Source organism: Numida meleagris, chromosome 21 (assembly GCF_002078875.1).
Source record: "Numida meleagris isolate 19003 breed g44 Domestic line chromosome 21, NumMel1.0, whole genome shotgun sequence".
NCBI lineage: Eukaryota > Metazoa > Chordata > Aves > Galliformes > Numididae > Numida > Numida meleagris.
Window position 1 is genome coordinate 2,901,112 of NC_034429.1, and position 14,346 is coordinate 2,915,457.

The following is a 14,346-nucleotide window of genomic DNA, read 5'->3' on the forward strand; positions in this document are numbered from 1 at the left end:
TTTTAGATAGATGCATGTCTAGCAAGTGCTTGAAGAGGCTATGGTTAGACTTATCCTTTTGCTTTTGTAACAGATAGTAATGCATGGACATTCAATAGTCAAAAAGTGAAGTGTTGATTCTATGGCAAGTAAGGCTGTGTTACGGTTTTTACCTATTATTTATTTTTATGTTTGGCTCCTGTAAGGAGGAAAAGCAACAGCAAGAACAGAACGTCCTAACAAGCATGCCGTTCTGTTTTTGATCAGATAGCTTAATCTTAGACTCTGTTAATAAATCCGTTCCAAACTGAAAAAGCAAGTGGTACAGCGATATGGAAGTAAACAGCCCATGCCTAGATGTTTGTTATTTCTATTGGAGTTGGAAACCAGTTTAAATAACCAGAGTAAAACATTGTAAGGACAGAGCTTAATCCTAACTAGAATTTATTCCAAATATACAGCCAAATAAGAAATAAAATTTTTATTTGCAAATCCATTGTTAATACTGTGTTACAAAGAGCGCAGCTGTAAATTCAGTGGAGGTAAGTGTGAATTATTATGTTTTGCTGGACAAGTTTAGACATGTCAGTTGTTTGTACAGTGGTGGAAATTTTACTGTTAAGCCAGACAAGTGCAGAATAACTTAAAATACCTGCATAGTACTTCAACAACAACAAAACCAAAAAAGCACACCTTTAAGAATTGTAAAGAAAAGTACATTAAAAGACTTATTCTCCCCTCCTCTCCTCACACACAGAAGTGTTACAGCAGTGTGTTTTTTGATGTGGACGTAGCACAGGGTGTTATTTTTGCTATGTGAGACCCAAATGGAGATAATCCAAGCTAGAAAAAGCCTGCGTAGAGTAAGGACTCAAGCTCAGCACTTCTTTGATTCACCTTGCTGCAGGCAGGTGAATTTTGGGTAAGAAAGTATGTGTCTTTCCATTGCACTTCTTCTTTTGATCATGTTTTTTCATATGAGATCATGAGACTTTCTCGTTTAGCCCGTTGTTCAAAGGGAGATACTTTTCTGTCTCATGGCTTGAAAGCTAGAAAAGAACATTCCTCCAAAGAGGAGGGGTGAGGAAGGGGTTTGTGGGAATAAATTTGAATTAATAAACAATGCCCTTTGTAATATGTTCAGGTATGCCCTAGGGCCATGTTATAGAAGACGTATGTCCACGTGTCTCTTGAGTCTTCATGATCTAAAAAAGGAGATGAAAGTTTCAGGAAGTGAAGGCAAATGAGACAGATTTAAGTTCACCCGTTCCCAAAACAACATAGCTCACATTTTGCAAGCCAAAATTTAGTTTTAATTGTACCCATGTGATTTGATGAAAGGAGAAAAAGATGCAAGGGGAAAAGAGCTCTTAGATTGTGACAACTTGTAGTGAGGAAAGTGGAGTAATTCGAGAAATTGCCTGTACCGCACACAGTAGTATGTCTTCCTTTTATACTGAAAGTCATAAGCATCTGGACAGATAGGATACCCCATCAATATCTTCAAAACACCTCAAAGCAAGTTGTAAAGGCACGGTCATGGGATTTTGGATAGTTACCTTCTTCCTCAGGATTTCATGTTGTTCTGAATCCAGTTAAGATAACGGTTCACATTTGTATAAACACCAGGTATGTCTTTGCGGCCACAGCCTATTCCCCAGCTGATGATTCCTATTAGATGCATGCGATCATCTTTCATGCAGACCAGAGGCCCTCCAGAGTCACCCTGCAGAAAAATACCAGGTTAGTAAGAATCTCTTTTCTTGCGTATGTATGTTCAGTACTGTTTTTTTTCCCTATTCAGTGGCTATAATGGTACACTAGATGCCATCTCTCACGTCTCCTTAAATACTCTGTAGCATACCAACAAGTCAAAGACACCATGCTTCCAGTGCTCTTAATAACAGCGCTTTCACGTAAGCACCCTCTGTGTTTCAGACAGAATCCGTTAGTGCTCTTCTCATATCAGAGGAGAGACTCCAGACAGTCTGAAACAAAGGTGTCTACCTTTGTTTAGCACTCATTTATGAAACGTGAGGCATTTTTGTTAAGAATGAGACAAGAAATACTATTCAAACTCTAAAGGTCCAGGCTGCTTTACGCTACTGTGAGTAAAGCGTGATTATTGAAGAGGTGGTGAAACTGAAATGGTGCAGATCTTTATTTTAGGTGTGCTTGCTCACATAATAGAAAAATAATAGGAAACTGAGGTGGAGTCTCCTGCTCAGTTTTGTGGTATTTCCTGTGTTTAAAATTTTTAGTCTTTATTCTAGTTTGCTTGATTGAATTTAGCCTGCATTCCTAGCTAGGAGTTAAAAAGGTGGGGGGGGGGGGGTTAAAAAAAGAGGACTCAGCAGTTAAGTTATTTTAAACGGAAGTTCACTGGAATTGCCGTGCAGGACTTTATTTTATGAAGATTTCTGTTTAGTTAATTTAGATTATCAAAAACAGACCTAGGAGGGGAAAAAAAAGGGGGAATAGAACTGGGTTTACCTTACAAGCATCATCGAGGTGCCTTGTGTCTCCTGCACATAACATATTGTCTGTAACTGTCCGGTTGTCTAGATGCTTTGTGGTGCACCGACTGGCTGGAAATAGTCTGACGTGGCCTTCCTTCAGGTGCTCTGAATAAAAGGGTGAAACTGAAAGGGGCATGAATATATATATATATGTGGAAAAAAAAATCTGTATATGGAAAACTTTGCAGTTCAGTTTCTGTAGTTTGGGAGAGAGCATGCTAACTAGTGGCAGGAGAGGAGGGTGGTAAAACTAGTATTTCCTTGCCAGGAGTCTTTGTTTAATTCATGGGGGTTCTGCTTTGCCAGCGAGAACAATCTAAATATAGTTGAAAGACAATTTTGCAGTTTCAGCAAGCTTAAATGTTAGAGAATTTTACAGGGTGCAGATTGCTAGGTTTCTTGGATGGTTAAGTTGTCCTTGCATGAATTACGTCAGTCTAAATGAAGTGCATCTAAAAATCACTACCTGTATGAAAAGGGATCCTGACTCTTAGTATTAGATTTGGGTTAGTTAAAAACAGATGTGTGGTTGTACAAAATACTGAATAACTAGATAGGAATGTTATCTCGGAATGGAATCAATTTATTTTTGCCTTGCATGCTGGTTTTATTCTTCTGCATAGTTGCAACTGCACAAAGCTGAAAGTTGGCAGGACTGTTTTTCAGTCTGGTTTTGAATTATAATTGCAGGGACCTTTTTCTGTGAAAGAGTTAACTCTCTACTCCCTGTGGAAAAAAGAAACACTAAGCTCTTTTAAAACATTTTATGATACAGTCTTCTGTTAAGGTTGTATGTTAAGTCTGTTCCAAAAGCCTTAATGGCTCAAATCGTGATTTGTCCTTGTTATGATGGATGCTTCACAGTCTCTGCCTTGGTGTTTACAATTTAAAGATAATAAAAATAAATGCCAGTAAGGTTAGAGCTGCTTTTTTTTTCTTTTTTTTTTTTTTTGAAATACAGGTTAGTCTACGTGTACTTCCAGACAGGTTTTATTCCTGGCATTTTCTTGCCTCTGATTTTTGAAGTAGCTCTGTTTTAAAACTGTTCCTGGTGAGGTGGTTGATACTGCGTGCCTGTCAGTGTTCAAGAAGTATTGAGGGCATAATCAAAAAACTGTACTTTAACTTTTGGATAGCCCTGAAGCAGCCAGGCAGTTGAACTTGATGACCTTTGTAGGTACTGTCCAATGGAACTATTCTGATTGATTTGGCTGGCCTTTTTAATATATATCCAGGACTGTTACCTCTTCAGGTTTGGTTTGTTTTTTTTTTTGCTAATTACTGCATAGCCAATGTATGTTATGGATTAATGCAACTACCCACAACTGCATAGTATATTCATAGTATATTCAGTCTTGACAGAAATGGGTTTCTGTCAGAGTGACAATATCTAAGTTAAGAATTAAATACAATAAATATCTCGGTACACCAGAAATGCGGGAGTCTTGACTGCCAAATTTTCTGTCTTATTCATCATGCCATTTTCTGTTTCTACTGTTTGAGAGTTTCAAGGAAAACTCTGCTTGCCCATGCAGCTGACAGACCTCAGGTGAATGAAATAAACCAAAACTTGTTTTTATGTATGTTCCACATATATCTATATTTTGGAGAGCTAATATAATTCCATGAAATAATTCAGGAGTCACACATTAGACAGTGCTAAAGGCTTGAATTCTCTGGGGCAGAGGACCTGACCTTGGCTACAATGCATCTTCTACTTACATTCTTCATTTCTACCATAACCAGAGATCTCACATTCAGTCCAGTCAGGCAGCTGCAGGTCTGGTGTTGGGAGGCAGGCTGCTCGAACAGTATCTGTTTCAATAGCACAGTCTTCTGTGTCAGATTGTAACTGCAGCAGAGCTGAACAATGAAAAATCACCACTTGATTAACATCAAGCTTTAGCAAACCACAACCCATCGAATTGTGAGGTCAGAGAAATTCTTACCAATATCGTTGTTGAAATTCTCTGAGTCAAATCTCTCATGTACAATGTAGTTCTTCACCTGAAACTTTTGTTCCCTCTCCTCTGGAGTTTCTCGAGAAGTCCTGCCCAGCACAATCTTCAGCTGATCAGTACTAAAACTTTAAAAACAAAAGCGTTTTTACTTTCTTCCTGTGTTAAATGGAGTAGAGCCTTTCCTTAAAGATGTGCTGTTGGAGCTTCTACTTCTCTTATTTTAGCATTATTACTACTTCATCAGTCAGGCAGTTTGACCTCAGATGTCCTATTTGCCTTAGTTTTTGCACTAATTGCTTACAGCCACCATGGCAAAGCTCCTCTGTAAGTCCCTTGCTGTTAGCAAGTTTCAGATGGCTCTGCATTCAGTGCTGACAGCTTTGTTCTTTAGCTATTTGATATTCTGCTGTGGTACCTCAATGCCATACAGCTAGTTTGCCCAGTAAATGCCTGTCTGTAATGTTGGTCACATTTAACTCAGTGATTCTTTACTGTAGAACGACCTAGTGGAGTAAATGTCTTTTTCAAGTCTTTCACTCCTCCAGTAAGGCTAATACTGGATTCTTCAATTCTCCAGACTGTTTTTTAATCATGCTTTCCCAAAGAGTACCGAATCCTCAACTTACCCTTCCTCAAAACAGTGAGCAGCTGACAAAACCCAGCAGGGACTGATTAGAATTCCTCCACAGAGGAAATGTTCTCCGGGTGCTCGGTGATACTTCACAAAGATGGCAGCTTGCCATGGGTGTGCTTCAATGTCTGCTTCGGAGCCAACTTTAATCCGGTACTGGCGTACTCTGCGCCGCCGTAAACCACAGGTGGCTGTAGGTGACAAATGCAGAAAGGGATTTTTTTTTTGTTCAGGAACTCTTGCTCTGAGTTAGGGTTAAGAGTCTGTTAGTTGTCAGTGCATACTGAGGCAACCTATCATGAACTGTTCAGTATCTGACTCATTCCTGTTTCCTAGGAAACTTGTATTGATTTGAAAAACACAGTAAAGAAACCCTGTCTTTTCTATTTCCTCGTTCTGTGATCTTCTCATCTGGCAGAGAAGGTACTTCTGTGACAGCTGAGCCACAGAATCCCTTTTTATCCTAAAGAGCTTTTTTCCCCATCTCTTACTTTACTGTAAGAGGCTTGCAACATACAGTAGAGTAATGCTGCAAAGAAAGAGAAGAATCAGGAGTGCTAGGATCCTTACAGCAAGTAGGCACATCGCAGTACTCCCATGTGAGCTGTTTTCCTTTCAGTACATGGCACCAGGGCTTGCTGTCATTGTCAGGATTCCTGCAGTACAGGAAGGAGAAGAAAAACTTGTATCACCAGATCTACAGAGAGCTTAGGGAGAAGGAAACACTTAAAGACAGCAGACCGGGATCTGAGTGTACTCTTTTTGATCTTTTTAGAGATACAGAGGGCAAAAGGGGCATGTTACATTTTCATTTATGGAGTCTGGTGTTAGAGAAGTATAGATAGAGCAAGTGGAATGAAAATTACTATTGGCAGAGAGTTTGATTCCCAGCCATGACATCCCTTCTCTGCTTTGATAACTCACATAAACAACTAGAGCCCTGCCTCAGCACTACCACAAGGAAACTTGTTAAGTTCATTGTATTACTGAATACATACCTGCAGAAATTGTGACTGCCAAGGCCTAGCTGGTAAGCGTCTTTTCTCCAAGCAGTATATAACTTGCTGACAATCACTTGAGAATTCCATCTCAAACAGGTAGCTCCAGAACTGGTAACGCTGTGACTGCCTCGGTAATCTGTGCCTCTTCCAGTTTTGCAATTGATATTTCCAACTTACATAAGAAAACTGCATGTTAAATCATAGAACCACCAAGGTGGGAAAAGACCTACAAGATCATCCAGTCCAACCATCCACCTACCACCAACATAACCCCACTAAACCATGTCCCTCAACACAACGTTCTAAACGTTCTTTGAACACCTCCCGGGTTGGTGACTCCACCACCTACCTCCCTGGGCAGCCTATTCCAGCACTTGACCACTTTTTCAGAAAAATAGTATTTCCTAATGTCCAGCCTGAATCTACCCTGGCACAACTTGAGTCCATTCCCTCTTGTCCTGTCACTAGTTACAAGAGAGAAGAGGCTGAGCCCCAGCTCACTACAGCCTCCCTTCAGGTAGTTACAGAGAGCGATAAAGTCACCTCTGAGCCTCCTCTTCTCCAGCAGCAATGCATGTAAACCATCAGCTGTTCCAATTGTGATTTCTGTCAAGGCATCTATATATTAGCTATACTTATCTCAGGCTCTCTGTAATAAATATTAAAATCTTGAACATGATTTAATGTGAGAACATCTTGACTGTTAATTGTTACAAGGCCCCAGAGAACTCTTAGATATACAGAGAGTCGTGGCAGCTCTAAAGCCCGTTCTCTGTCCTCCTGCACGTACCTTTTGAACAGGAGGGCACGCTGCAGTGTTCCCAGGTGTACTTTCCCCCTTTGTAGACATAGCACCAAGGTCTGGAGTCCTCATCTGGGTTTCTGAAAGAGTTATGACATTATGCATCATTATAAACCTATAATTCGTAGTCTCAAGTGTGCCATCTAATTCAGTAACTTGATTGTGCTCAGTAGTGAAGGGGTGGACTGAACCAGCAGAAGTCTTTTGTATTCTTATTTTAGTTATGAAAGCATGGAGGTGAGGATGAGACAGCCAGTAGCAAGAGTGGATAGCTTGTTTGTGCAGCTTAGAAATACTACATTGTAGAGTTTTGAGGAGTGTCTAGATCTGCAGGCAAAGGTGATAGGAAACTGGCTTGCAAAGGGAGTTTTTGGCACTAAGAAGTCAGCAATGGGCACAAGGGAAAGGCTATGGAGTGAGAGAGGCACGCATTTTGTAGTCTATCAAACACCCACTCTTAGATGGTTCAGAAATTGAAATCTATCAATTGCTGCTCTTGGTCTGCACCACATTTGCGCCTGTTCTATGGCTGGTATTAGGCTGTTGCAAATAGCCTTTTTTGCTCCAAGTTCTCAGAATAATCAGATCCTTACAGCTCTGATGTGAGACCCTCACCTGCAGTAGTTGTGATTGCCCAATCCCAGCTCAGCAGCATCCTTTCTTTGGCCGCTGTATTTACGGTCCATCAAGCCGTTGACATTCCAATTCAGGCATTCAGCCCCGCTCTCTGTTATGCTCCATGTACCCCTGTATGTTACTCCAGCATTTTTGTAGCACTTAACTTCAGTATCTGAGCAAAAGGGAACAAAAGACAGCATCAGAAATTCTGCTTCCTCTGACTCTGCTCCGTTCAAAGTTTGTTCCAGATGCTTTGTCTTGTAAGTCAGTGAAACATCTTTCCAAGCAAGTTCTATATATACACAAATGTCTTCACCTTCAAAACTTAGTATTTTATCAAGAGGCCGGAGAATCAGAGTGGCTTGAGTTGGAAGGGACCTTAAAGATCATCTAGTTCTAGCCTCCCCTAATGCAGGCAGGGTTGCCAACCACGAAATCAAGCGCTTGATGGGCTGTCCAAGGCCCCATCCAGCCTGGCCTTAAATACCTCAAGGGATGGGGCATCCACACCTTCTCTGGGCAACCTATACCAGCACCTCAACGCTTTCTGAGTGAAAAATATCCCCCCAACATCTAATCTAAACCTCTTCTCTTTTAGTTTAAAACCATTCTCCCTTGCCCTGTCGTTATTGGACAATATAAAAAGTCTGTCTCCCTCCTGATAACTAGGCTCCTATAAAGTATTGCAAGGCTGCAGTGAGGTGTCCCTGGAGCCTTCTCTGCTCCAGGCTGAACAAGCTCAATGCTCTCATCTTGTATTTGAAGGAGAGGTGGTGCTCCAGCCCTCTAATCATCATTGTGGCCCTCCTCTGGACTCCCTCCAACAGTTCTTTGTCTTTCTTATTCTGGAGGCCCCAGATCTGGATGCAGTATTCTACATGAGGCCTCAAGAGACACAGAGAAACCCGGGTGTCCTTTTTTAAAGTTGGTAGCAGTAGCTTTACCACAAAAAGAGGCAACTTAGCAGAGAGACCAGTACACAGTAGTGGTTTCTGAGTACCTAATCCTTCTGCACTGCATAGCTAAAACAAGCAGCACTGTTCACAGTAACTGGATCGGCATACTTACCTATTTCACACTGCTTCCCAGAGAAACCTTGGTGACACTGGCAGATGAAGAGCTGTGGGGAGTAATATGCCTGTGAACACTGGCCTCCATTGTAGCATTTCTTTCGAGTGCAGGCTGTGGTATAAACAAAAGCCGGGTAACAATCAGAATTCACAGAAGTAAGTAGCTGGCAACATGCCCATCTGTCCTCCTCCTGTCAGTCTTCTTTAGCCTGTTCTACTTTCCCCTAATATATGTATGTACTGTTAGACTCCTCCCTTGCTCTGTTCTCTCCACTGACAATATCATAAGCTTTTCTCAGCCTCTTGCCCATTCCTCCTTAGCTCTGTCCTGAGTCAGTGTATACTGATGCTTTAATTTCAAGCCAAATTTTGTGTGGCAACTCCTTCCCTGACAATGGAGTTTTTCTTTAGGATGATTAGATGGATAATCTGTCATCTCCCACCCTTTCCTTTCTTTTTCATACTCACCTCTGATGGGCACAGTGTGGCAGCGACTCCGACCGCTGTCACACCTACAATATTCTATTCTGCTCCCTGAGAGTCTCAGCCAGCTCCCCCTGTGCTGGTATATTTGTCCAGATGAATAGTCCGTGCAAATGGCTGTAATTGGAGAAAAGGAACCTTCTTTTCGGGAGTCATTTTTTTTTTTTAGGAAAAGACCTCACTGAGCAAAATAACTTTCTCTTGTCATGGTAAAAAGTATCCACGATCGGACCTTCAGTCTAACGGGCCACCCTTTCTTCTTCCCAGACCCAAACTATCCCATCTCTGTCACTGTTAAGCTGCTGAATGTTCTGTTTTGCTAATGACCAGCCTCATTATGACTTTGAAGAACAGAGAGAGGGGAGAACGTTGTTCTTTGGGGTGTGGATGGCATTAATACTTTAGCATTTTTTGTCTTCTGAATCTGCCATTCTCAGATTTCACCCCCAGCCATGGAAAACAGCTTTCAGGCTCCGTTCCTTCAGTGCCATCTGCTTTCCTCTCCCCTGTGTTTGTAAAGCCTCTGGGTCATGCAGTTGTAGTTTGCCTGGCTTACCTCTGGATCTGGCTCCCCGTTTGTAACGCATGTGCAAGCCCTGCAAGTAGAGAAGGTGAATTCTGTGAGTTACTGCTCTCTTAAGAAAACTGAGAGTACAAGTGCCTTCAAAGAACCACTCTTCTTCTTGAGGTCTCAAAAATGAGGGAACAGTGAAAAGTGCATTAAGTATTTCAGCATGGGTACTGAAAAACTGCAAGTGATTTAATTAGTACAGATTATCATGTTACTGCTTGTCATTTGAGTGATGTGAACTTGGTGGTGTGTTTTATTTGCATCGTTCGTGAAATATTTATGTGCCGGTGGAGCACTCCAACTGCTATCTAAGGCTTGTCAGCTTTCTGCTATTTGCAGGAGATCCAAGAAAATAATTTGTAAATGTGAACAAGCAGTTACTTTTGCTCGGCAGCTTTTGCTTGCTGTTTCCCTGTGATTACTTTGATTAGACTTCATTTTTCTGAGCATGTGTTAATAAGATTAGTCATAATAAGAGCTCAGCATGGACTGGACACGTATGCAATGATGTGTGATCCTTCCTTTAGTGCAAGACTTTCACTTGTTATCCATCATATTTAAACACTGAAAGCGGGGTGGAAGGAAGGAGCAAAAAGGTACAGATGCATCTCCTGCAGCCAATTAAAATATTTTTCTTCCCCTGATTTCTAGCAGTAGAACTAGATCCTTCTTTTGTCTGATACAGACAGCTGGAGTCACTGGTAAGGAAGAGCTGCCGAAAACTAGGTTAAGTGTCTGAGGATGGCAAGACCATTACTTGTTGTATTACCCTCTCACCTGGCATTGAGCAGTCTTGATTGCTCCCACCAGCAGAAGGAGACTTAGGAGCTCGCTTTTCATTCTGAGTGTTTTCCACATCACCTCCAGATGCCAAGTTATTTATAGAGCTAAAAGAAAAAATGAAACATTGAAAAGGATGTTTTACAGAGTGAATGACTTTCAAAGCTTCAAGTTTTAATTAAGGTTTTAAATAATGAGAATGCTTTTAACATTAAATCCCACTTTCTACTCCGCAGTTCTCTACAGTTAGGTCTAGTTGTGAATCTGGATCTCTGCCTCCACTCATCTCATTTGCTTTGAAAATCTGCCTCTTCCCTCATGAGAAATTGATTTCTTACCTGGAAAAGTTCCTGCCCAGACACGGTTACAAATAATTATAGGAAGGACCTTCGGGTACTGTGATCCTATTGTATTTCATGTTACTGTTGCAAAATATGTTTTGGCCTTGATTGGGAAGTTTCTTGGCATAAGCGTGAATTTGGGATTCTGTAGCCTCTGACTGCAGGGAGATAGATACGTTACAGTGTTGTACTCAGTTCCCTTCACCCAGTTTGTTTCCTAACAAAGGAGGCAAACAGATGGTTTCTTCCACTGAGGCTACGAAACTTTGTCCAAGTGAGGTCTGGTTTTGAGTGTTCATTGGGTAGAGAACACATTGTGAGCATCAGGGGACATCTTCACAACACAGTGTCATTTCTGGGTATGTGGGACTACCATGGATGAAACTGAGCAATATCTATTTTTTCCCTTGCTGGCCTAAATGACATTTCTTTTCTCATTCTCATATCTTAAAAATGCAGGTAGTCTAATATGTATAAGTGGTCTGTAGTCTTTTGCTATACTGCGTCCTTTTTTTCCAGTTTTTTTCCTGCTTCTGTTCCAGCTAGTTTATATTATCGCACTACACCCCTTCTTTCCTTCTTCCCTTCTCCTGTGCCTGTCTAGCCAGTGGTGGTTGGTGTCCTACTAAACATGGAAAACTGTTAACACATTTTAGCAGATACTTTTCAGTCTTGAGAAAGGTACAGTGTATGCTAGTAGACTGGAATGTTCTGAGTGATAAGCCCTATCAAACTGAAATCACATAGCTGTTTGAAAAATACTATGTTTACAAGACTTGAAGCAGAAACCTCCGAGCAGCATGCTTTCTGGTAGGGTTCTCTTAAGCAGTCCAGACTTTGAGTTGACCTAAAGAATGCTGCAGATGCACTGGTTTTACTGAAGTATCGTTGTCAGTAATACTTTAAATCACACATTCCTACTATAATTTGTTAATAAGAGTTCTTCTGAGTAATAATTACACTCTTAGTGTACTATCTTACAGATATGGCATAAGACCTTAAACAAAAAAAAAAGATACAGCTTATAAGGTCAAACAAAAAGTTATTGGTAGTGATTGAAAGTAGCTCCCTCCTCTGTTTTCCCCCCCAGTAACCTAGTATGGCCATTCGAGAATCTACAGTGCTAATAGCTCTCTTGCTGATCCAGAGTGTAGGACTGCAGGTTCTTGCTGCATTTTCCAGCCTTCTAGGGAAAGAGCTGCTGTATCCATTTTCTAAGCTGAGCAGATGAATATTGTACTTGTGCAGCTTGTCTTTAAAGTACGACAGTGAACAAATCCCTACTTTGAAGGCATTGGAGAAAATGAGTATTTCAAGCTCTGGTGTCATTTTGGGAATCATTCTCGGTATGTCCTATCATTTGAAAAGAAGCATGTTTAGGGAGAACTCCCTGCTAACTGTTTGAGCCTGAGGTTGTTTGCCCTTTTACTGGAACAGCTTGCTGAGGCTTAATGCAGCTGGAAGCTAGAAGTCTCATCCAGCTTTATATATCCTCAAAAGCTGAAAGGCAATAGCTCAGTTAGTTAACTGCCGTGGTATTTTAGTAGAATTTATTAAGTAGCATTTAATAATAATGCCAAACATGTTGAAAACAGGAAATGCAGTTTTTGAAACGGGTGCAGAGTAGCACATACCTTTTTTGCTTTTCCTCTTTCGTTTTCTGCTGCTGATTTGCTTCCCAGACCAGTCTGTTCTTATGTTTTCCACATCTCTGATACGATCTCTGAAAAGCTCCGTCCTACTTAAAACGGCACTGAAAGGGGTGGAGCCTAAAGAGGGCAGTAGGGTGTGCTTCCCACTCCTCCAAGAGAAAAAATAGCAGCCAACATCTTGGGATGATCTAGGACGGAGTGGCATGTGTCCAAACTGTGAGGTTTGGATTTTACATACTGGATTTTGCATCCAGTTTGCTTTGTTCATTCTTTATTCTAATCAGAGAGCAGATGCAGTCCTCAAAACAAATTTTTCTGCATTAGACACCTTAAACTTCAGTGAGACTGAGAGTAGTGTGTATCCCATATGAAGAACTGTCTTGTCTCATTGTGCTTCTAAGAATGTGAGGGAGGAATGGAGTAGGCGGCACCTCGAGTGAATGCACAGATGTATTGTTTCTAACATGTCCAGAGGTCTGCAGGCTTAGCCGTAATGCTGAGAAACTGCTGCTTTGAACTGGAGCAGTGTGCTGTATTGGAATGACGTCCACTCAGAATCTTTGGCACAGAGACGTTGTGTCAAAACATGCTTCAGTGTTGCTGGAAGAAGAAATCAGAACTCCCAAGTTAACTGATAACAATGAGGAAATGTTAGGATCTCTAGGTAGAAATAAAGAAGAGCATGTTAAGGACCAGAGTTAAATGTTCACTGATACTGTCCATCCCAGAAGATGAAACTTCTCAGCCAGAGTCAAAAACACAACAGTCACAAAGTCCTGCATTATAAAAGTGCAGCAGACAAATCCAAATGAGGAATTTTAGAACTGAATTTAGAACTGGGTTATGAAAACTACTGATGATACAATTGTTACAATAATAGGTGTGTGCAAACTTTTAGGAATCGATTCGCTAGAAATCGGTTCCTGATAAAATTTAGTGTGAGCACAGACATAAATAGCATGTGAGGGACTCCCACTTTCAGGAAGTAAGTGCACAGAATCCTCTGTCAGGAAACATGGTTTGCACACTGGCAGAGAGGAAAATCTTTATCCTGAACGTTAAGGTCCTCTCAGTATGAAAACCTGTGTCAAGATTATCATATATCTCTCTGAGTAAAACTACAGCTGGTAACGTAAATGGTATAAATCTGCTTTAGGAACAGTTGGAATTGACTGTTTCCAGAAGGGACTGTATTGAGAAAGGGTGTTTGGGCACTACTGAACAAACGGGCTTTTATTTCTTTTAAAGACAATAGTTTTTTGCTCCTGGAGTTCTAGATTAAAGATTCTAACAAAGTAATAACGTTCAGGAAAGACTTCAAAAGTTATTATTTTGTAGCTTGTTGCAGCTTAAGGACAGCTGTAGCTGTCTGGAGAGTGGTGTGGGTACTATGTGTACTTCTTACTGTGCTTTAGGAAAGCAAGCAATAATAGTACCTTCTCTGTTCAGCACCACCCACTGATTTACCTCTCAGCTGATCCTGCATCAGGATAGGGTTTTCTTCACGACTACCAAGTTACAGTGCATCCCCACGCAACGTCTGGATACACTTCAGCTGTAAGGCAGCTGCTCAGGTGCTGTGTGGAGCCTCTGTTTTCAGTTCCACACCAGATGCAAAATGCAGGAAATGTAAAAGGCTGAAGAAACTTTGGTTCAGGCTTTACATTGCCTGATGATAAGTACCATAACATTTTTACAATAAATACCAACCTTGGAAAGCATCCCTACTCCAGCCTGAACGGTCGCACGTCTCAGAATTTCTTCATTGGAGAACCGCTCCAGTTCCTTCATCACCTTCGTAGCCCAGACTTGACGGACGGAGGAAAGCGGTTGTGGCCGTCACCGCAGCGCGGCCCCTTTAAGGGCTGCCCTGCACCACGTGCCGCCGGAGCCGGAAGCGCCCGCGAAGACGGCCCAGGCCCCGCGGAGCCGAAGTGC

General features: G+C 41.4%; 1 protein-coding gene across 5 annotated transcripts; it reads right to left on the reverse strand.

Moving 5' to 3' along the window:
- Positions 140 to 14,342, reverse strand: PLAT (plasminogen activator, tissue type). 5 transcript variants are annotated; one of them, XM_021375061.1, is made up of 16 exons: positions 14,119 to 14,341; positions 12,391 to 13,008; positions 10,413 to 10,522; positions 9,621 to 9,660; positions 9,050 to 9,181; positions 8,580 to 8,693; positions 7,509 to 7,683; positions 6,882 to 6,973; positions 6,089 to 6,263; positions 5,661 to 5,746; positions 5,086 to 5,281; positions 4,448 to 4,584; positions 4,221 to 4,361; positions 2,473 to 2,621; positions 1,539 to 1,705; positions 140 to 1,184 (listed from the first exon to the last, which is right to left on the reverse strand). In XM_021375061.1, the coding sequence occupies exons 3-15, from the start codon at positions 10,491 to 10,493 to the stop codon at positions 1,547 to 1,549; spliced, it is 1,677 nt and encodes a 558-aa protein (XP_021230736.1). In that variant the 5' UTR covers positions 10,494 to 10,522; positions 12,391 to 13,008; positions 14,119 to 14,341; the 3' UTR covers positions 140 to 1,184; positions 1,539 to 1,546. The 5 variants fall into 5 exon arrangements, with proteins under 5 accessions (XP_021230736.1, XP_021230734.1, XP_021230735.1 ...); XM_021375059.1 differs by having other exon boundaries at positions 12,391 to 13,998; XM_021375060.1 differs by having other exon boundaries at positions 13,876 to 14,341.

What these genes read in the sequence shown, in the direction of transcription:
- PLAT (XM_021375061.1), bottom strand. Translation starts at nt 10,493, where the DNA reads ATGTGGAAAACACTCAGAATGAAAAGCGAGCTCCTAAGTCTCCTTCTG. An exon ending in GGCAGTCACAATTTCTGCAG is followed by an intron (nt 5,747 to 6,088) that starts GTATGTATTCAG and finishes CCTGTACTGCAG; the next exon opens with GAATCCTGACAATGACAGCA. An exon ending in ACCTCGATGATGCTTGTAAG is followed by an intron (nt 1,706 to 2,472) that starts GTAAACCCAGTT and finishes ATTTTTCTGCAG; the next exon opens with GGTGACTCTGGAGGGCCTCT.